The 22,958-nt window shown below is 42.1% G+C and overlaps 1 protein-coding gene across 1 annotated transcript in view; it reads left to right on the top strand.

The window, feature by feature from the left end:
- Positions 1-7,095: 7,095 nt before the first annotated feature.
- atp8b3 (ATPase phospholipid transporting 8B3) overlaps positions 7,096-22,958 on the top strand; it is a gene marked incomplete at both ends in the record, with an annotated part of 37,899 nt that continues 22,036 nt past the window's right edge. Inside the window, 13 exons of the mRNA XM_080032845.1 lie at positions 7,096-7,105; positions 9,929-10,039; positions 13,236-13,321; positions 13,469-13,582; positions 14,187-14,285; positions 14,876-14,937; positions 15,650-15,722; positions 15,980-16,050; positions 16,396-16,487; positions 16,602-16,760; positions 17,808-17,896; positions 18,443-18,636; positions 18,722-18,930. Of these exons, the coding sequence (XP_079888971.1) occupies positions 7,096-7,105; positions 9,929-10,039; positions 13,236-13,321; positions 13,469-13,582; positions 14,187-14,285; positions 14,876-14,937; positions 15,650-15,722; positions 15,980-16,050; positions 16,396-16,487; positions 16,602-16,760; positions 17,808-17,896; positions 18,443-18,636; positions 18,722-18,930 (1,369 nt within the window). The remainder of the gene's footprint in view (positions 7,106-9,928; positions 10,040-13,235; positions 13,322-13,468; positions 13,583-14,186; positions 14,286-14,875; positions 14,938-15,649; positions 15,723-15,979; positions 16,051-16,395; positions 16,488-16,601; positions 16,761-17,807; positions 17,897-18,442; positions 18,637-18,721; positions 18,931-22,958) is intronic.

Raw genomic sequence — 22,958 nt, 5'->3', positions numbered from 1 at the left:
GTAACAAGCATATTGTTTGCTTCATTTACTTTGATATTTACATATTAACCTATCTTACACTGCTCGAAATGGTAGGCCTATATTCAAGAGGCAGAATTGAAATGTTTTGTATTGTGGGGGCATTCACCATTGCAGCAGCCTGACAGAGGAATCTCCAATAATATTGTGTTGTAGCGCCCTCTGCTGGTGGCCTCGGGAACATGGGGTGGCAGACTTTGTGGGGTGCGGGACGCATCTGTTATAGCCTTGTTATAACTCAACGAAACAATATTTTATGTGTACAGCAGCACTGATTAAATTCGTCAAACAAATGTCTTTTTTCAACAGCAATACACATGCCATTTAAAAACGAACCCTAACGTAGTAGCTGAACTTGGAGACTGATTTAGAAAACCTGCATAGAAGGGGAACTTGTGTTAGAACTTGACAAGGCTATGATAATTCATCAAGCTGGACTGCTATTTCATTTAAGCTTATTGAACAATGGCATCATTGAGAGTTTTTGATGTGGATTTTCTCCCTTCAGTGATTTGAGATGTTTCGACAACGGTGTTGACCGTCATTTACGCTATTGTTGCTGCTTGCAGCCTCCTGAATACAGGTCTAGCTATTTCGTAAGATGCAAGAATAAGCAATGAATAAGTGGATGCTTTTGGTTTTGATCATAATCTTACTTAACAATTAAATGTTAATTTTTTAATTTATTGAAGCAGCCACTCATATACAAACATATAGGCCAAAATGTATTGAAATTCCTGACCTAAGCAATTAGAGCCAGAAGAGTGTTACACCCACGCAGTGGAGGATAGGATATCATATCTCATACATAGACCTAGAAACGGTTCAACGGTTCGTTTTCCATTGAATCAAATTCTGCCGGGGGGATGAAGGGGAATACCAAGCGCAAACTGCAGTTTCGCTGATATTTTCCCCCGCAGATAAACGGTCAAAAATACACAAACGATAAATCTGAACCCTGCACTCAAATCAATCTAATGATTTAATGTAGGCTACGTCTCAAATATCCAAAAACATGTCAGAAAAACAACTGCAATTTAAATGAGTTCCTTCAGCTCGATAGCCTGGACAACGTTACATAAAAATATGATTGAAATAGGAAATAAGCTGCATTGAAAAGTTATGTTAATGTTAAAAAAAGGTTTAGAGGATCTGGTAGGCTATATTTGCATGCAAATGTCGAACACAGTTGAAACCACAAAGTCACACACTAAATCCACAGTTTAAATAAAAAATTGAAAGGCGTTCCATTTAGGCTTGTAATATGTTATGAAAATATAAAGCCTCTTTGGTATTTCCAATTAAAAATAACTGCTGCATGAAAATGCTCTGAAAGCTTTGTGTCCCCCTCTCCCCTCTTTTCATAATAAACACCGTCACAAATATGCTGTCCTGTTAGCGTCCATTGGGACTGAGGTGCATCCCGAGTTGCGAAAGCCCTGCAGGTGCACTGCTGAACCGGCTCTTGAATCCCATTTCAAGGTCTGCACCGAGACGCGGGCCTTGCCTCTCCTTTACGCAGAAAGGCAGGCCGGGGTAGACAGTCTTCGGGTCGAGGTAGGAGGACCGCCAAGGCAGCAGGAAATTAGTACACACTGCCGAGTGATCGAGATGGGGCCCCAGACAGTTCTGAGGTGGGTATGACATGGTGGAGGCATGGTGGAGCGCATCGTGCGCGGAAAGAAACGCTCGGATGGAAGAGACGGGATGGGCAGACGCATCAGTGAAGTTGGGGATGTCGTCGCTGGATGACACCTGCCGCTGAGCATCCGTGTCTGAATCTGCTGACCTCCTGCCCCCCAAAGATGGCCGGGGGGAGAGGACACGAGGCCCGGAGGGGGGGAAGGTGACTTGCTGTGTGCCACAAGCGTAAGAACTTTGTGGGTTAAAACCACCAACACGTTTAGATGAACTAAAACGAGGAACTCTGGTCTCGAATGGGTGGAACGCTGTATCGTGTTGCTTTGCACCCAGGACAGACGCCACTGTGCTCCGGCTGGTGCCCCAGAGTCCTGCCATGAAGAGGGCAGAGTTGTGAGGCGGTCCAGGTGATAGGGACGAGGCAGTAGATCTTGCAGAAGCTGAGACAGCTTTGCTTTTTTCCGCACTCAGGCTGCTGTGATACTGCATGCTGAGCACCTGAGCCCGCAGCTGCGCGTTCTCGTCACTCAGAGCCAGCAGCTGGCCCTCCAGCATCATGTCATTCAACCGCCTCCTCTCCCTGGACCGCTTGGCCGCCTCGTTGTTCTTGAGTCGCTTTTCCCAGTAAGTGGCATCTTTCTTATCTGCGGGGATCATCTCCCTCTTGCGGCGTGCAGCGGGGCCTACGTGGCTCCTGCAGGCCCCTAAACGCAGGAGACGTCGAGTCACCAGGGACGGGCGTGTCCCCGGTAAGACGAGTCCGGGGTCTGGATCGGGCTCCATGGGGCCGCTGCTCTCGATTGAGGAGGAGGACAGCTGGCGCGGAGCAGCGGCCCCAGGACCGTCTGGGCTCCTCGAGGTTGACATGGCAATGGACTGTGGTGGATCAAAGGAAGTTTATCAAACATATTTTTTACTGATAAAAATTAAGATCCATCTATCCCACTGAATGTTTTAAAAAGTGCCCCTGAGTTAGGCGATACTATTGAGCAACTACATTATTAAGTGAAGACTACTTTTAAAATTGAATAATTAATTTTTATATTTCACTTTTAAGGCTACTCCAATATTTGGCCATTTAGATTGATACTTAAACCCATTCAAAACATAGATCACAGTGAAGGATTAATCTAACCAAGTTAGATGACATTAGCTTCACCTCAAAGGTATTTAAATAAATTAGTATAAATATGTAGGCCTAAATGATTATTAATAGGCGTATATGTCATGCAATGTAGAATAAAACCATGCCGATGAAATTATCCATTCTGCATAAACTTTGATCACAGAAGTAGCCTATACTTCCCTGACTTGCATTACCGTAGCCTATACGTTTTACTTGGGTAACATTTGGAGGGCAGTATTTTTGCAATGTGGTAGGCTACTTCAAATTGGCTATTTAAACAATGAACACATCATTATTTCGATGGGCTGCCAAGTCGAAGATAAAATGTAAGATTTATCTAAATGCATGATCAACCTCGGGTAACCTTAAATTCAGTAAGTCAAATACTAGCATTAATGTGTTGTCTCCAACAAGCGCAGTCAATCCCAATGATTAGACAGTGTTGACGTAATAAACTCGCCTCACTGACCTGAATAAGATGATGACACCTGTTAGGTGATTTGGAGGAAAGGTTCAACTTTGAGATAACTTGTTGTAGATCTGCAACGCACACAACAAAGGACAGCGTTTGACACAGCACTTTGACCATTCACTTGAATATCTTTAAAAGAATGTCGATGTTACGCGTTTGCCCGGAGAACGTGTGCGCTTACCTGTCAGTCAAAATCAGCGGTGCTGAAAAGCGCAGTGCTGCTGGGTGGCGCGCCAATATACTCTTTGCATTCAGCCAATCACGTTGCTTCCTCATGTTGTCTGTTGGTTTTGTGCTGTGGAAAGTAAATCAGGCAACTTCCCTTGAAGAGCGGATTGTACGACAACTGTGTGGTCCCATTTAGACCAACAGGTGATATTGAAATGAGTCACTTTGGATCAACTGCCCTACTTATTGTTTGGTTTTAGTTACTGCACATCGATTCACATCCATCATCTGCACATTGCCTGTACACCAGTGCACTGATGCAGACATGTCCCCTAAGCTTCAATTTCATTTGCATTGTCATTGCAGACTTTACAAAGGCGTTTGCATCAAGATGTGGATGATACAATTTGGTAATGGCCGATTATTGCAAAATTAAACTTGATAGCTTGTAAAATTAAGAAATGTGTCAACACAGTGGTTTCATAGTAAATAAAAAAAAGTGAGAAATGATCCAAGTTTGTAGAGAAGTTTATTTAAATGCGGTTGTTGAATATCAATTAACTTGTTTGCACCATGAAACCTTGACATCCTCTAAAGTTGCTCTCACTATATCTGCCATGATTAGCTGCTCAGTATGGGAACTCATGGCTTCTACTTCTCCTTAGATAGAAAACATGGAAATGCACTTAAAGGAGAGAGTGCCACATCCCTTTTCCAAGGAGGTCCAATTGTTTGTTGGTACACTTGAACGTGATATGTTGCATTCTTACTTTTTTCTCTTGTTGATATTTCTTAATTGGTTATCTTGGTAACTTCACTCGGTCCCCTTTTGGTCGGTTTATCTATGTAAACTACACTTCAGGGAGGTTTTTTTTGGGCCTCAGAGCTAATAACATGGCATTTCAGTTTCTGGGATCTTCATGCATCTTCAATCCTATTTCATTTGAGAGTCCAGGAGTCTCTTTTCCCTTACCGCAAAGCTACCAACAGGAGCTGTGGAATTCCCCCCCAAAAAAGGACAGGGCCAAACTGCAACAAAGTATTAGCCTGCACCGCCCACCTATGTACTTCCGCTCAATTGTCTAACTAACAGAAATTTCAGCTGTGAAACTTGCTCACAATTTAAGACAAGTTCAGGTGAATGCTAGCAACACAATGGGAGGATCATGATCCAGCTGTCAAGCTTGCTTACTTTAACAAGAGACAGTCTAGTATCAAAACAGGTTCTCATCCAAAGTGGCGTGGACACAAGATCTGAACTACACCAAAAAATGGCACCAAAATGGAAAACCATACTTTGTACAAGATCACTCTTGTGCTGTGCAGATGTTCTTGTTGTGTGCTTGAGTGTGGGGGCTGTCCAGATCAGTAGGGGGGCGTCCTCTGAGCTATCCGCATTATGTTTGTAGAAAACTCCTGCGGAGTTTTTTCTCTGACTCACTGTAACCACAGAGTTAGTCCCCAGATTTTTAGAGCGGTAGCAACATATCGGATTGTATTGATTCCTGCTGACCAGACTGATGGCTTTGATGAGAAGTAAACAAATGTTATGCCAACATTACACATTTTAAATGACAGCTTGATTAATAAAAGCAGGATATATTTTGTTTTGAATAGAAGTTATTCTGTTTGATTGGCGGTACCACACAGTAGTGGCTGAATCTGCCCCCCCCCCCCTAAGGATGACTCACAGTTCCAAAATGTTTTACCACTGCTACTCATTTTGTGGCAACAACCACATCCTGACTGCATCTTGTAGATGATTTCTCTTTGTGTTGATGATTCATCTTAACAGATTGCTCTGCGTCTGCCAATCTGCTGGCTACTCCCTCACTCCGAGGGTCACCAAGTCACTCCACTAAATCACGACTGTTTGCTGTCTTGGCTCCAAAATGGTGGAGCGAGCTCCCCATTAACATCAGATCAGCTGATAGTTTACAAGTCTTCCGCCGCACCCTTAAAAACACATCTCTTCAGACTGCACTTTCACTAAATAAAAAAATAATAATAAAAAATTACACTTGTTACAACTCCATGTAGCACTTACGTGTGGCACTTTGTAGTTTAGTTTATTTGAAGCTATAGTACCTAAGTGTTTCCTGTTGTTCTGACGTTGTACCTTCTTTTTTGAATGCACTTAATGGAAGTCACTTTGGATAAAAGCATCAGCTAAATAAAATGTAATGTTATGTAATCTTCAGCAGTATACTGTTTATCCTTATTGTTTTTGTAATGATACGGGAAATCATGCAGCTGAATAAAACCTCACGTCTTGTTTACGTCCAATATATGGATGCAGGGGTTCTTTGTGAAAGGATGCACCAGGTGTTGAATGATCTGTCTTACACATCCAATGTAAATACTAAAAACGATCAACCTTTCAATCGATGCTTTGATTTCAGTTGGAAATATTCGATAAATCCATAAATATTTAATCTGTTAATCTGTAATCATTTCCTTAAAGGTGCTGTAAGCGGAATGGTTCTTTTAGCTAACTTCCTGTTAGTTACAGTTAGCAGTCCCCTCGCTCGTCCCTACGTCACCACATTAATGCACTGCGGTCTTCAAGCAGCAAATTATCTAGCATCATCTCAGATCCATAAATGTGATAAAACTTGATAAAAACCATCAAAACAGACATTGGGAAGAATTTTTACCTGCTCCGCCATTGTAGGCGCATACGCATTCACCCATCTGTTGCTTTGGCGTGCACCGGCAGTGAGACCATGGAGTGTATATACTATATATGAGTGAGACGAGTGTCGGTTTGTAGCGTTCTCTCTTCTGATTGGATACAAATTTTGGGATACTTCAATAAATTTATTTGCAGATTACATGCAAAGCAGCTGACTGAGAGATCGGCTTTATGAAACGCGCACATTATGCAAGTGATCACTGTATGAATAAAGAGCGATTTTACACTTATATTAACATAAATAAACCGCTTACTTCACCTTTTAATTTTTTTTTAAATCACAAAGATAAGACATGTACTGTTTCATTAGATAAAATATCCCAGCTTTAATCGTGGAGCATATTTACAGTACAAACCTTGTCATTGAACTATGAGGGCAAAAAGACAAAATAATCGTTCATTAATCATAATCAAGGTAAAATGTTAGATAATTGTGATTGATTTGAGGTCACATCGCCCAGCCCTACTTTGATGACTATCTAACCTGATTGTCCATTTGTGGTTCAGCCAGTAGTTCACCCCAATCGGTTTTAAGTCTTCAGTTTCTTGAGACTTATAGTATTTTTGTTACTTCTGCTGAACATGTTTCCCAGAGTTGTTTAAAGAGGACCTATGATACTTTTTGACTTTTATGACCTATAAATGTTGTTATAATGATTTATAGTCATGTTTAACCATACTAGCGTATCAAATAATTACGTACATGCATTTACACAACGGAGTGGGGTTTGCAGGAGGGGGGGGGGGAGGGGCGTAGAAGCTCAAAGCAGTGTGTGGAGCAGACTGCTGTGCTCGCTAGGGTAAGAGGAAGAGTGTCCCGAAAATCTACATGGTTTTTTGTGATGTGATTCGTGTCAGGTTGCTCTATAGCAGTTTTTAACAAGAAATTAAGAGCAGAAAAGTAGTATAATAGGAGATCTTTAAACTGACCATGAAATGTTAAGGGTGATAAACTGAGACACCCCTGAGAGAAAAATGGTTCTTGGTAAGATGCATCCTCAGGGCCTATTCGAAGGAGCTGATAAGAGTTGAATTTTCCAGAGTTTAATCAAGTTAGTTATTTTCTAGTATGATGCTTTCATTTGTTTTGTATGTGTTTTCAGCTAGTGCAGTGTGAAGGAGAGCTTTGCACATAGGAATAAGCTATTTTAAGCATTAATTACAAAGGCATTCCTTGTTACTTTATTTTATCTTTATTTAACCAGACAGGCCATTTTCTTATTAACAAAGTTACTATCAGATTACTGTTGTTTTCTTTGAGTTTTTGCAGCTTGGGAACTTTCACGATCATTACTGACGTACTTTCTGTGCACCCACACATTTAACTTTACCACTTTATTCAGGTGAAAGTCACCAATGATGAGGTGACTCATCTCCCCTTTTTCCCATAAGCTTTGATGTTGTTATGTCACCCCCCCACTCCTCACACACAAACTCACACTCCCACCCAAGCCTCCACCCCCGGTGTTCCACTTTCAATGACCTGCTATATATTAGAAGTCTGCTTCAAATGAAATGTTGCTTTGCTTCGGCTTCGTCTTAACTTATATAACTTACTTTTGTATGTCGTTTCAAACCCAATTTATTTGACAATCCTTTAAAGGAGGGCCATATGTGTGATTGTTAAGGTTCTGGTTGCCTGATTCCTGCTGCTAACCACAGGAAGTTCAGTCTCAGCGAGCACGGACAGTATCACCTCCTCATAGTCAGCTGCAGTGTGACGTTTCTTAAGTGCCACATAAAAACCTTCTAGTTGTAATGTAGAAACTGAGAAATAAGAGGACTGAACATCTTAACACAGCCCAGTGCTTTCTCACGTTCACTGTGCTGCAGTCAGGGGTGTACGGACGGTCATGCCCTGCTGAGATACTGTGAGATACAGAACAGGAAGTGATCACACATGCTTGTAGTGGCCGGTGTTGTTCACAGAGTGACACATTTCAGAGAGATAATGAATGCATCTGTTTTGGGGCGATTATTTCCAAGAATTAATCATCCAGAATTAAGAAAAATTACAGTTTGACCTGGAACTTTCTCGGTTACTGCAGAGGCCATTGCGTTTTTTTTTTTAGCTGGTTCAGGTTTAGCACTTTGTTCATATTTCACATTTTGTGTGAACAAAACATGAGGAAGTTAAACGTGTCATCTCGACCTTTTGTGTTTGTATCACTGGCTGCTGATGCTGTGGTCAGAGTGTGACTCTCCTTTAGATTTGACCTGCAAATAGTTTTTGTAATTTGTTATGTACATGTTGATTGGTCAGTTCCAAGAAATTAAAAGGTGTTGAAATGAAATGAAGTGTTGCTAATGTTTGCAGCGCTTGCTCTCCTTTTCACTGCTGGCTCATAAACTACCATGATTAATGCAAGACTGCAGTTGACTTGCCCTTTTTCTTAATTTACTTCTTCCTGCATGGCCAAAGTGTTTGTATCTTTGCTGATATGAAGCCCATATTACTGTCTGTTTGGTAACAATTATTATTTAATATTTGGGTTGGAATGTACTAATACATTATTTTCAAATACTGGCTATAATTGAAATATCTAAATGATTGATATAGCTTGATCCATATCTTTCTTCACATTTGCAGTGTAGACTTGACAAAAACCCACATGCTCAAAAAGACCATTCTCATGCGCGTTTATGGTTGTAAGGTTGTGCAGCGGCCATGGGCAACGGTTAAACTGTGGTGGAAAAGCCTGGCCTATTGACTGTCATTGTTATTGTAGGCCTGAGAGCACCCATTCCACCCGACCGGCACATCACTCTAACCACTCTGCTGCACAGGCCAGCTGTAAAAATAGATAGGAAAGATTGCCCTAGATATGCCAAGACCTCACGTACACACACATATAAGATGCAAGAGACATACACCTTCAGGTGTTGATATGTGGCATTTGTGGGGAAGACCTCACTTAGCTAGGGAAGAGAAATGAGAGAGAGATATGGAACCACAAAGCATACATTTAACTGACATTGTTTGAACATAACAATTTAGTGAGCTTCCTTTTGTTCAGAGGTGCCATTGTTGTCAAATTCACCCTTTTTGACCTTTACCTGATGGCTAAACTGCAGTGGGTGCTTATATCCACCAGGTGGCATGAGATTCATGAAGAAGGCAGAATGGTTAATGAAAGCCCTTATGCAAAAAAGGTAACGCTTGTATGTGTTGTGTATCATTTGTCTGTATTTATATTAAACAAAGTATCGCTTGACATTTATCTAAAGTTGAAGTTTAGTTTGAATAAAATCAGCCATTTGAAAAAATACTTGCTCACCACTTAAGAGTTTCACAAACATATTGTATACTGTCTGTCTAAGTAGCTTTGAACTGTAGCCATCTACTAAAATAGCTGTTCTTGTTAAGAACATGTTTTTTTTAATATATATGTTTTTGAAATTAATTTAGGTTCTATGTTCAAATGTAATCTAAAAGTATAACCGATTCATTTAACGCTTGAAGCCAAAGTGAAAGAGAACTGGAGTTTGATGTTGGCTATTCAATTCCAGTCTGAATGCAAAGTGCTACTCCTTTCACATTCTTGTAAACCAATACTCCCACTGTTGTATGGTGCAAACAAGCAACGTTACCAAACGGGAATAAAGACTTTCTGGGACACTGACATTATTTCTGTTTGTGAAAAAAGTTGACCCAGTAAGTATGTTTTGAATCTTGGTGTGTGGTAGTTTACTCCCAAAGTAAAAACAAAAAAATATTCTGTTTTTACAGGATAATAGCTGCAGAAATGTAGATACACAAGGCAGTGATTATCTAACACTCTGATGCCCCTCCTCTTTCTCTCCTCAGGTAAGGTGCACAGGGACTACAGTCGGCGATACTGGAGCCTTCACCTGGGAGCGAGGGGGAAGGCGGGGCAGCGAACATGTAACACCAGGAGAAGGACAAAGGAGGAAACAGGTGTGCGTTATGAAAAGCAGCTTGGGGATGGTCATGAAAACAGCCATGTTAATGTCTAGCTGCGGTCAGTAGGGCTTCGTGATTGATGGCTCATCTATGTCACCTGGATGCGTCTGCTATACAGTGCACAAGATCAGTGCTGGCAAAGAGTGCAGGTAAACGCATGACTATTTCTGATGGGTGTTGGTTATGTATACGTAATATGCTTCTATTTATGATTAGGATTAGGACACAGGATTCATTCATAGCATATTTGAATGGCCTCTCAGGCTTCACTCTTTGTATATGAATTTGTCATCAAATGTGGTACTACCAATGACTTAAATGCAAGAGGTAAAACCTGGCATGAAAACCAGTAGTTACAGTTGAATTAGTCCTTGCAGGGTTGATGCAGTTGTTTGGTCCTGAGCAGTCTAGGTTTTCTCTCAACAGTATTGCTCATCCAGCTTCCAACAGAGATTAGGGGCCCACTCACACTAGGGCCGTTTGCCTGTTCCGTGCTGCAGGAAGATTCAGCACGATTCTCCCCCCTCCCCCCGCTGGCCCGTGGTCACACTGCTCGTGGCCTGGGCACGATTGCACCTTGCCTACGTCACCGTGCGCGTTTAGGATTCTGAGCGTAGTCTACTTGTAGGCTATACGACTGTTTGTGAATATTTTCATCCGGTCAAATTTGCATCAAATATTCCACTTCCACATTAGAGCAACGAGAATCCTTAATCTATTGTTTTTTTTTAAATGTAGCCTTGACGTAATAGGTCGCGGTGGACAGTCTCATATTTGTGCAGCACGCTGTTTATTATTAATATAACGGCCCGTCATCAGACCATACGTACTGGATGGTTTTATACACATCGATCGCTCCATCAAGTAATCCAAGTCAGAACTTTTTGTATGGGCAGAGATCGTTTTTTTAAGTGTCTTTATAAAGTTTCTTGTTAAACCTTAGTGTAGGCTACTGTTTCCTTATCACCGGGCCGCGGAGTCCCGTTGTGTGTTGTTTTGTGTTCTTCTCCACCGCCATGCGTAAAGACAGTATTATGACAGCTGACGGGAGGAAAAAGAAAAAAATCATCTGACGAACGTGAGTAAACACGAAAACCTTTTTGCTTTGCTTTCTGCGCTCACCTATTTAGCTCTCTCCCTCTTTTATTAGCCCACACCTAGGCCTACACACACGTTAATTCTCACACATTTTATGTAGCTACAAGTCCAAGAGGTGGGCAATTCTGGTACCGACTAGAAAGGCAGCGGACGTTAACGGACAATGAATCCTTAATAAATTCACGTCAGGAACGCCGCCTGTGCGCTTGCTTGTGTGCTTCCTTGTGCGCAAGTCATCTCATTAGCATCTGTACTTTGGCCACGGCACACCTCTCCCAAGTGTGCCGTGGCCAAGGGGCTGTTCCGTGCTGGAATACGGATGGCGTGGTCACACTAGCCAAACGTTCTAGACTTTAGTATGCAAATGAGCTCGGGCACGGGGCCGCGGCCCTAGTGTGAGTGGCCCCTACGGCTCAAGAGTTGGTACATTTTTTATTTTTTTTTGTCATACCATAAATCAAGCGTAGAGTTTCCTTCTGCTCACTTTATGTTTATCCAATCAAGTGGTTTATGGAGGACGAAATAGGAACGGACTGTGGGGAGTCTGTTTAGGTCATCAGCAGTGATTCATAACCTTTTTGTCTGTTGTGGTATGGTATTGGTAGGCAACGCAGTTCAATGAGTTGCAAGAATGATAAACGAATCTTAGAGGTAAACTGTGGCAGCCGTTTCACTCTGTTGTCTCCTTCGTCTTGCATACCTGGAGACTACAAACGCCTGAGTCTCCACAGCATGATGGCCCAGGGAAGCTTTGAATCAGGTATTTGTCTTTTGATCTCCCCCTACCCTTTTTAAGTCTCCCCTTCTTCATCACTGTCTATTTATCTCACTGTGTTTGTTTATATGCTTTCAAAGGGGAGTGACAGAGAGTGTGAGTGATTTAGATTTATAAATGAAACCCACTAAAGTATATGTCCAGTTACTTAAACAATCAATGTCATATTTACACAGCAGTCTGCATGTGATATTTTACCTAGACTGACATTTTCTCCTATAAGGGATCATGTTTCTACATCAGATGCTATTTGTCACAATGGGCAATGCAAGTATATATATATATGGTTCACAGCAGTACACTACATAAATGGCATACATACACAGCCACAGAAGCACACACACATACACACACAGAGCCGGCCCGAGACATAAGTGAACTAAGCGGTTGCTTGGGGCCCCCTCCCAATTTTTTTTATTTTTTTTTTTATTTATTTTTTTTTAGTTTGTGTGTTTGATATTGACATCATATTATGCAAATGTAAGTCATCATACAAAAAAGCAACACAATGTTTTGGTCTAGATAATTAATAGCCTAATAATTGAATCAGTTAATTTCGGATTACCTCCCAGATAAACTGATCATGTCACGTTCACATCCATGCACAGTGTGTATTGAGTTAATTTAAAAACATTTGGAAATGGGGCTGCCCTCAGTTGCCCATGCACTGTGTATAGTCTATTGCCTATTTCAGCCTCGTTTGTAAAAAAAAAAGAAAGCTGGACAACAGAGTTCTTCTGCTTCGTTCCTCTCACTGCATTTAAATCCATTCATTATATTACAGAGAAATATGTCCCGTAAAAGAAAAAGAGCTCCAAGCCCATCCCAGAGGACCCTCCATAATATTTTATTGTGCCTTTCTTCAATAGCTTCTAATTCATCCGACCCAGTGTCTAAAAAGTATTTGTTCACACAACATTTCTCAGATTTAGGCTCTTAATTTTTCTCTCAAAGTGCACCAGATTCATGCATTTCACTTTAAAAACGTATAAAAAAATCTCCCGGGGGGGCATACCCCCGGACTCCCTTAGGAGGCTCAGGATCTCAACTGTCATATATTTTCACCCATCTGGACATTGGATGCACTAGCAGAAAACACTGGATGTGGGGATAACATTTAACAATGGGCAATAATTTGGGCAGCGCTACGATTGGAGAGGGGCCCCCTGATCATATTCCGCTTAGGCCCCCATGAAGGCTTGGGCCGGCTCTGCACACACACAAATCCATCTCTTGTCTTATGATGTAAATGATACATTAAATCATTGTGTGTTAATTGTCTCTGATAGCTAAGAGTTAGCCTTACGTGTCTTACAGGCCTCACATGGGAGGTGAGGGCAAACAGGCGCCCCTTCCACAAACGGAAGAAATCCTTTCTGTGCTTTCGCTGGGGGCGATACGCGGTGAGTCAGTCACACATTTGTAACTTTACCTATACACTTAACATCTGTTGGGATGCTGATTCATTGAGAAAACAGGTGGATGATGTGCATCTCCCTTGTGTATGTGTCTCTATATCTCTCTCTGTTGCTGTTCTCATCGGTTGCCAGGATAATGTGATGCGCAGCCACAAGTTCTCCCCCCTGACTTTCCTGCCCCTGACACTGTTTGAACAGTTCAAGCGAGTGGCCAATCTCTACTTCCTCCTCATGATGGTGATGCAGGTGAGACCAAGTCTCTCTTGCTTTGACAGTAGCCTTTACTGTAATGTGTTTACAATATTCAAAGAGGCCTAGCTGTCAGGATGATGAAAATGACAAAAAAAAGTACTTAACAGTATTGTGGGACAAAGTTTGAATTTTTTTTTTGACTGTGCAGTCAGATTCTAATGATGTTTCTTCAACTGATCTAAATATCCAATTATTTAATTTTCAATTATTTTCATTTCAACTATTTTTTTTTTTTTTTTACATTCAAGCAAAATCTCGGGACACACCTCACAGTAAATTCAGTTTCCACCTCAGGGAATCTTTATTTAAAACTAACTAAACATTCTTTGGTCACGTTGCTATTATCACTCGACCCTGACATCACAAATTCGTCTTCTAGAGAACCCCATCAGTCCATTAGACTAGAAGAGCATCCCATTTTTCCAGTGTGCTCTGACAAAGTTATTTAACCTCAAAGTACCTTCAAAGTCCTTTTTTTTACCCCCTATTTCAACTGTTTAATGTTTTTTTATAAACCTAACGTTATTACTTGTGGAAGCACAAATATGGTTTATACAGTATATACAGTATATCCACACGTCATGCATGTGGTTTACAGTGTGTCCCTGCCATCTCATCCATACCATGGTACATCTCCATCATCCCACTGCTCGCTGTACTCACCGTGAGGGGGCTGAAAGACCTTGCCAATGACATGGTGAGCATCCCCCCACCCTCTTTTCTGAACATGGGGGAATTCTTAAAGGGGGGCATATCCTTCACATGCAAAAGCCAAAGCCTGAGCTTAAACACAAATATACGACTGTAATTATGCACCTGGCACTTAGGCATGGACGCACTTCTTTATCTCCTTCATTGTCCTCATTGACTCCTTGTCCTCTCCTCACTGACAGAACCAGTCATCCCAGTAGCATTAATTTTCTCCCCTATCATTAAAGCCTTTCCTTTTAAATGCTGGCGTGATGTTTTGCATGGCGAATTCTCTGGTTAAGTGCATCACTGAGTTACGGTCGTTAACAGCTCTGGGTGAAACGCTTGCTTGACCCCTCTCTATTGACTAATCATTTAGTGGAGGGTGTAAATCTCCCAGCTGGTGTCACTGTAGAGCCCCATAATGGCATTCCTACTTTCTACTCTCTCTCTTGTTCAACCTTTCACGGCCACCCGCACTCCTTCTCACGCGCTTCCCCTGTCCATCACTCTTTTTCTGCATTCTTGTCAGGTGCCTCAATCCATCTCTTTTCTCCTTCTCTAATTCTCTTTTTGGGTTCCATCTCTCCCGTCCAGGCAAGGAGACGCAGTGACTCTGAGATTAACTCCCGACCCTGTGACGTACTCGTGTCCCAGAGGTGAGGGCCAAGACAGTTGGGTTTATTCTCTCAGGACTCTGTGCAGTTCCAGTTTGAAACTGCCCCTCTAATGAAACACTAATGAAGTGTGAATGACTTAATCCCTAGATGTTTCCTTTGTGCATTAGAGGCAGGCAAAAAAAAAAACACTTGCTTTTCATTGCATTTTCAACACCTTTTGAAAAACCAACCTCTTGTTGACATACTAATGACTGAGATACTATTTCTATTTTTCTATTTACTTCTGTTACTGTTATATTCCAGACGATGTATTTTTCCCTGTGTGAACAATTTCAAGAAATATTTTGCACACTACCCTCTAAGGCACGGTAACTGCATGAGAAAAGCATTAAAGAAAAATTAATAGTGCATTGTTTTAGCACTGAGGGATAGTTGGTTAAAGGCCCGCCTCCTTCCTTTTTGCTGTACTGTAAAGTGACAAACATATAATGTTGACAGGTTAGTCTAAATGGGAGTTGTGAGCTTATAATGAAAATAACTATGCAATTGTTCCTAATATAATAATTTTTTATTATTATTCCAAATCCTATATTTAAAAGATAGACAGTGTTTTATGATTTGTATTACTGATTGATTATGTTTAATCTATGAAAAACAGTATTACTGTGCATGTAATGTCTATATGGTAACATTGCTTATTTATGAGATGTCTTTGAAATAATAGCATATGAAAGCCTTTTGACTCTCTTAGTTTCAGCACAGCACAATGGAAGGATATCTGTGTAGGAGATGTTCTGCGTCTCCACAAAGACCAAGTCATCCCTGTGAGTTTTTAAATTTGTAGAAAAACAAAGTGTGTGATTAATGATTGTTGTGCAAGAAGAACATTTGCTTGTTAACCCTGTCCCTATAGACAGCTGTAAAAAAAGGAGCACATTTGTACTCTATACCTACGTATATATTTATGCTCTATATATAAGTATTTTCTTCAATTAAAAAATGGCTGCACACTGCGGCTAATGTTAGATTTTTTTTCTTTATTTATATTCCCCTCATCTTTCCACTTTCTCTCTCTTTCCAGGCCGACCTTCTCCTCCTATGTAGTTCACAGCCTCACAGTCTGTGCTATGTGGAAACGGCTGATATTGATGGGTAAGAATTGAAGTCTAATAATTCAATGAAAACTATACAATCATTGTATACAGTACATGTATATATACATCATATACAGTAAAATAAGCTCGAAAGAATTGACTACTAAACTAAATGAAAATGTCCTAATTCATCCTCAACCAAATGTAATCAAAACCTTAACTCTTTGTAGAATACCAACTGCACTGTCCCTTGACATATTTGTTCTGATGAATGAATCACCTGTGTTGTGTTGTGTTGTGTTGTGTTGTGTTGTGTTGTGTTGTGTTGTGTTGTGTTGTGTTGTGTTGTGTTGTGTTGTGTTGTGTTGATGCAACTCGTAAAAGTGGTCTTTTCTTCATATAGAGAAACTAACCTCAAGTACCGGCAGGCGCTCAGTGCTACTCATGATGAGCTGACCTCTCACCCTTCTGAGGAGGCGCTTGCTGCCTTTGATGGTGAATAAATGTTTTCTATTTAGAATGTCAATTCAGAAATGTACAAGTCAACAATGTACAGAATTGCATCCTTGTTGTTGAAGGCAAGAGCAAATATAAACTTTCCTTTTGCAGGCACCATGCTCTGTGAGGAGCCCAACAATCGCCTGTACACCTTCAGAGGCCAGCTGAACTGGCGGGGGAAGTGTCTACTGCTGGACAACGAGCATATCCTCCTGAGAGGAACAATCCTACGCAACACAGAGTTTGCCTACGGCTTAACCATATACACTGGTACATATAGAATCATTTATTCAGTTTAGAAAAGAGGATATCAAAAATTATTTCTGGCGATTTTTATTTGCCTGAGAAATGTTAGTGAGGGGTACGATGCTACTGTATTGCTTCATTAAATGGCTGCTAGCCACCATCAAAGTAGTTTATTGAGTCTTAAAATGACACTGAAGCAAACAGGAAGAAGAGAGGATATAGTATATGATGCATTGCCCCATAGAATTGGATGATAAAAGAGAAAACTATTGCAAGATGTTTTTGCATCCAGGCCACCTATCCTCATTTCACCTTCTACTGTGGCCTCAACTTGTTTCAATGACAAATTTTATTATGTGGAATACATTATACTGCTAATTATGGGCAGTACTTAACTCTTGCAGCTGTGTCTTAAATGTGGGTCTGTTAACGTCTGGCATATTACAGGCTCCTTCCGTCTCTTAAGTGATCATTGATCGGATATTACTGGACCAGGCAGAGGTGTCATGGATCTCGCTGCTGTGACCCTTTCGGTTCTGGTAAAGCAGATCAATAGATCAAATTCGTCCAGAGATGTGTTTTATACCATCCATCAGAGACTGTCTATTGGCGTGACCCCAGTTCAGCCTGATTATAACTCTAACCCTCCTGACACACACTTGACACATCCTACTTTGAGTAGTGCAGGATCAAGGTTGACATATTGTTGTTGTAGTTAGACTAAGTTGGAATCAGTTTCTGCCCTTGAACAGTCGGAAAATATGGCTTTTGTATTTGTCATTTTAACAAAAGCAGCTCAACGACCTTAAGTAGTCTATGTGAGTCAGACAACATCTCTAGAAAACATAATGTGATACTTTATTGATTCTCTCTTCCCTCTGACCTCTTGGCAGCAGGGTCACACACCCCCGGAACTGGTAGGGATTCAGCATCTTGCTCAAAGGCACGTCAGCAGATATTTAGTAACACAAGGGCTTGAACTCTAACCCTCTGGCTGCAGGATGGACTCCCAACTCGCTCGGCAAAGGCCGCCGCAGCGATAGCATTTAATAGTTGTCTGTTCTGTACCAGGCACGGACACTAAGATCCTGAGGAACTGTGGGAAACTGAGAGTGAAGATGACTCAAATGGAAAAAGTTCTCAACAAAGTGGTGGTCGGGGTGAGTGGGGCAGAGGGATGGCAAGAATGAGAATCATCTTAGAGGTATCCTTTTTTTAATGTATAATATATGTTTATTGACACTTTCAGGGACAACCCCCGTCTAAGAACAAAAACAAACCCAGCTCACATATCCAGACATACTGTATATCTACATGAGAAGAGACACAGGTGTTAGGTCATGATAGATGAGAAAATAAAATAAAAACACATAATTTAATCCAACACAACTCACCATAGCAGTAGACAAATCCATTCCAATGTAGGGCATAAATGGCTCCAAGGTTCTATGAAACCCATTATCTTAACAATGTATTCCACGTTAAGTAATCAAGAGAAATATATTCAATTATGACCCTTTGCCATTGTGTTTTAGTGGAGACTTTGTCTGTTGTACACGTCCTTGCACAGAATGTTAGCATTTTATAAAAATATTTGTTTTATATATTTATCAGTTATTACACAATTTCGTATTCCAAGTAACATGCACATGGGTCATTTCACGGAGTTATTCTAAACTGTGTGTGTCTATCTTCTGGCTCCGTAGATAGTCCTGTCCGTGCTGCTAGCAGCTCTGCTCCTTGCCATCGGCAGCGGTGTGTTTTCGAGTCGGGTCATGAGCCAGACAGGGTTTCTGAATGCTCTGGTGGTTAACGGCAATCCTGCCTACACAGGGTTCCTCATGTACTGGAGCTACATCATCCTGCTCAGCCCGGCAATGCCCATAACTCTCTACATCACGTTAGTTTCCTTCTACAATACTGCACTGCATTGGAGGGGTAGAGACAGCAAGGTGGAAATACGGCCGTGTTTTGTGTTTCAACAGGTTTGAGGTGATCCACACGGTCCACAGCCTCTTTATTGGCTGGGATATAGAGATGTATTGGCAGCCGGCAGACAGACCGGCGCAGGCCAGGAATACCTCACTGAACGAGGAGCTCGGCCAAGTGGGATACCTGCTGAGTGACAAAACTGGGACACTGACCCAGAACCGTCTGCTCTTCAGACAATGCTGCATAGCTGGGGAGATCTATGGTAAAGATAAACTGAGGCCATTTCCACACCTACACGGGTATTTTCGTAGCTTTTTCTCTGCGAGTTGGCCTATTGTCCACATGCAAACATCACAACCTGACAATACAAAAGTCTTAACCCTTATGCCTTGTTAAGGGACATTTGTGTAGTTGTGCAGTATTGAGATACTTTTGGCTGTGATTGTTCCCTTGCCATACAAATTGGTAAAGGGTATATGATCAAAACTGGCATCTAAAGCTTTCATTTTTAATTGTGATTAATTTAATCAGGATAGACATTATACAATATCCTCTACATGAAAAAAATGGGGGGGGAATGGAAAAAATATTGATCTTTCATAATTGTATTGCAGTTTAAAGGTCAAAATACAAATCTTGTAGTAAGCAGTCCCAAGGTAACTTTCTTTTTAACAAGGCATCAGGGTTAAACTCATTAACATGCCATTATTGATCAGATGACATTGCAAAATACAGTAGAAAAAGGTGTTTTTTAATATAAACAGCAAGTATGAAATTGCTAAATTGAAATCAGTCTTTGTTCAGCACTCAATTATCTTACAATGTTGTCTGTGTCTAAGAATGTGGGTAACACTTTACAATAGGGGTACATTTACTTTACTGTAAATGCTTAGTAAATGCTTAATACACATAAAATAAGCACTAACTAACGGTTATGCTTAGTTTATGCTTCACTAAGCATTAGTTAACTAAGCATTAACACTTACTTAATAGGCGTTAACGATATGTTATGAATATAACTTCGGTTCCCTGAAGGAGAGGAATGAGGAACAACACATTAGTAGGGGAGAACGGGGTAAGTAGGCACACTTTTTACTCTAGTGAGAATTGCTCATCACCTAAACATCTTTCAAAAGTCATTCCTACATTAAATTGAAGCTTAAGGTGTTGGCTTGAAATGTGTACCCCTCACTTTTTCTATTTTATTGTAATAAAGAAGAAATTAATCATCAAAGACACCCTTACACATTGTGACAACCAACCCCATCAAGGGGTCGGTTGTCACACACTATGGGGTTGTTTGTCACAATGTTATCTTAATGGGAATAATCTTAAAAAGAAGGCAAGAAAGCAGAACTCAATTTGAAAGTTTAATTGCATTGTCAAGTTGACAAATAGGCCTACATAACTTACTGTAGCCTTGGCAGCTGGTCTAGTTTGGGATGCACTAGGTTGTTTTGATTTTGTTGCCCTTTTTGTTTGCATGCTAGCTGCCTTTTCCTGCTCTATTCTCTCCTTCTCTGGGGTGTCAGTGAGGATACAGCTTGACAATTTCTTTCGTTATTGGATTCCTTTTCTGGCTGCAGCCTTTGGATAACATGTGACAACCAACCCCCCAAAAAATGTGACGACCAACCCCAACTTGAATTTCTTGCTAGCATCAAGGCCAACAACCATCTGACAACTAATTAGCTTGCTAACCACAATCTAAACTATAGTTTACCATTCACACTTTTTATGGGTAACAAGTGTGTTGTTATAAACCCATTGTGTAAAAGCCTAGAAGAAAAAAACTGAGGAGCTAAATATTTTCAATTTGACATAAAAAACACAAACAGTCCTCTCACCTCAAATTCAGCAGTCTAACTCCAAGGAAGACTATGTAGGTGACCTCTGATCCCAATTCTGGATATTTACATACCAAAATTTCACTGACAGCGCCTTCTGGTTCCGAGATATAACGATTGTGACAACCAACCCGTGTGACATTTTACCCCGTTCTCCCCTATGGGATATCACGCCCTCGAGTGGCTGATTGAAGACACCTCTATTCACGCCTTAAAAGGCAAATTACCTGTGGTGACGTATGTGAGGCCCCGCCCGCACATAAAACACCGGTTACCACAGTAATTTCTCAGTTCAGTAACCGCTCTTCACCAAGCCCAGCTGCGGAGTGGGGCAACCATGTGATGTACCTCGTTCCTCTCCTTCAGGGAACCGAAGTCATATTCATAACATGTCGTTCCCTTTCAGCCGATTCACTCGGTACAACACATTACAGTAGTATGGGACATATAATCACGCCCCCAGAGCAGCCCTTGGGGTAAGGGGAGGCCTCTGCTGCTATAAGCCAGGGAGATCGCTTCCACAATCCAGTGGGAAAGTCGCTGTTTAGACAGGGCCTTTCCCCTTGCCGGATTAGCGAAGCAAACAAACAACTGGTCACAAAGCCTCACACCCTGAGTGCGGTCAATGTAGGTGCGCAGCATACGCACAGGACACTCAGCTCTTCAGAGGCAAAAGGAGGAGGACAAAAGCTTGAGAGCTCAAATGTCATAGAGTTATAAGCCGCAGGAATGACTTTAGGCAAATATGCCGCATTCGGACGCAAAGTCACCTTGGAGCCATCTGAGGTGAACTGGGTACAAGAGGAATGCACAGATAACGCATGAAGGTCGCCAACTCGCTTTGCAGAGGTCAAAGCGAGGAGTAGTGCAGTCTTGTATGAAACAAATTTCATAGTGACAGACTTAGAGTACTAAGACCAAATCCCATGAGGGAACGCTGGATTTAACAGCCTCAACCGGCGAACTCCCTTTAAGAATCGCACGGCTAAAGGATGAGCACCTGGTGTCACACCATCAAAGCCGATATGACAGGCCGATATAGCCGCCAAATAGACCTTAATTGTGGAAAAGGAAAGCCCTTTATCCAAAAGCCCCTGAAGGAACGTTAAAACGTCCACAATAGAGCACTGAAAAGGGAGAACATTCTGGTCTTCACACCACTGCTCGAATGCCCGCCATTTATAGGCATATAAGCCTCTGGTGGACGATGCTCTTGCGCTTTGGATCATTTCCACGACACTCAGAGGCAGACCCTCAGCTATCAGATTGGACCTTTCAACAGGTAAGCATGAAGACGCCACAGTTCGGGGAGTGGATGAATTACCTCCCCCCCTGCCTGGGAAAGGAAGTTGCTGATGAGAGGAAGAGGCCACGGCCTCTCCATCAACAGGTTGATCATCTCTGCATACCATGACTTCGCTGGCCACTGCGGCGCCACCAGTATCAGGGACAGCCCCTGCCCCGCACCCTCTCCAGAATAGGCGATATCATCTCCACAGGAGGAAACGCATATAGGAGAGTGTTCGGCCATTTGATGAGCTAGCGCATCCATTCCCAGAGGCGCGTTTCGATCCGTCATGGAAAAGAACAAGGGGCAGTGGGTGTTCGACCTGGAGGCAAAGAGGTCGACTTCTGGCCTGCCGAAGCGCTCCCATATCTGAGCCACCACTGCTGGATGCAACCTCCATTCCCTCACTAGAGGCCCTCCCCTGGAAAGATGGTCTGCTCCTAGGTTCAAATGACCTGGGATATGGGTGGCTCTAAGAGACAGAAAATGCACACTGCACCATAGTAACATAGAGCGAGACAGTTTTAACAGAGGAAGTGAGCGGGTCCCTCCCTGCTTGTTTATATATGAAACCACAGTTGTGTTGTCTGTCCTGATCAGGACATGCTGGCCTGTCAAAGCTGGACAGAAATGCTTTAGGGCTAAAAACACTGCTAGCATTTCCAAGTGGTTGATGTGAAGCTGGCTTTGAGCCGGCGACCAAACCCCTCTCAACGCGACACTGTCGCACAGAGCCCCCCACCCTTAGAGGGAGGCATCCGTGGACAGCACCTTGCGAAAAGTCACCCTCCCTATCGCGGAACCTTGTCTCAGTAGAGCGGGATCCCTCCATGGGAGGAGAGCTGACATTCAAGACGGGGTTATTGCCAGCATTCGTCGGAGATGACGCCGCGTGCACAGCCGATGCTCGGCCTGAAACAAAGCATATTTCGAGTCCGAGAAAGGAAAACTGCTGACTCGGGTACAGCGAGCTTTTTCGTTTGTTCACTGAAAACCCTAGCGCTTGAATGAGAGACAGAACTAGCGACAGTTGCACTGCTGCTTGCTCCTTGGAGCTTGCCACCAAAGCCCAATCATCTAGGTAGGCTAGGATGCCAACGCCCTTCTGTCGAAGAGGAGCTAACGTCGCCTCGACACATTATGAAAAGGTGCGGG

Source organism: Ammodytes marinus (genome assembly GCF_949987685.1).
Source record: "Ammodytes marinus genome assembly, chromosome: 8".
In the NCBI taxonomy this organism is placed as follows: Eukaryota; Metazoa; Chordata; class Actinopteri; order Uranoscopiformes; family Ammodytidae; genus Ammodytes; species Ammodytes marinus.
This window is presented reverse-complemented; position numbering and strand designations above follow the sequence as displayed.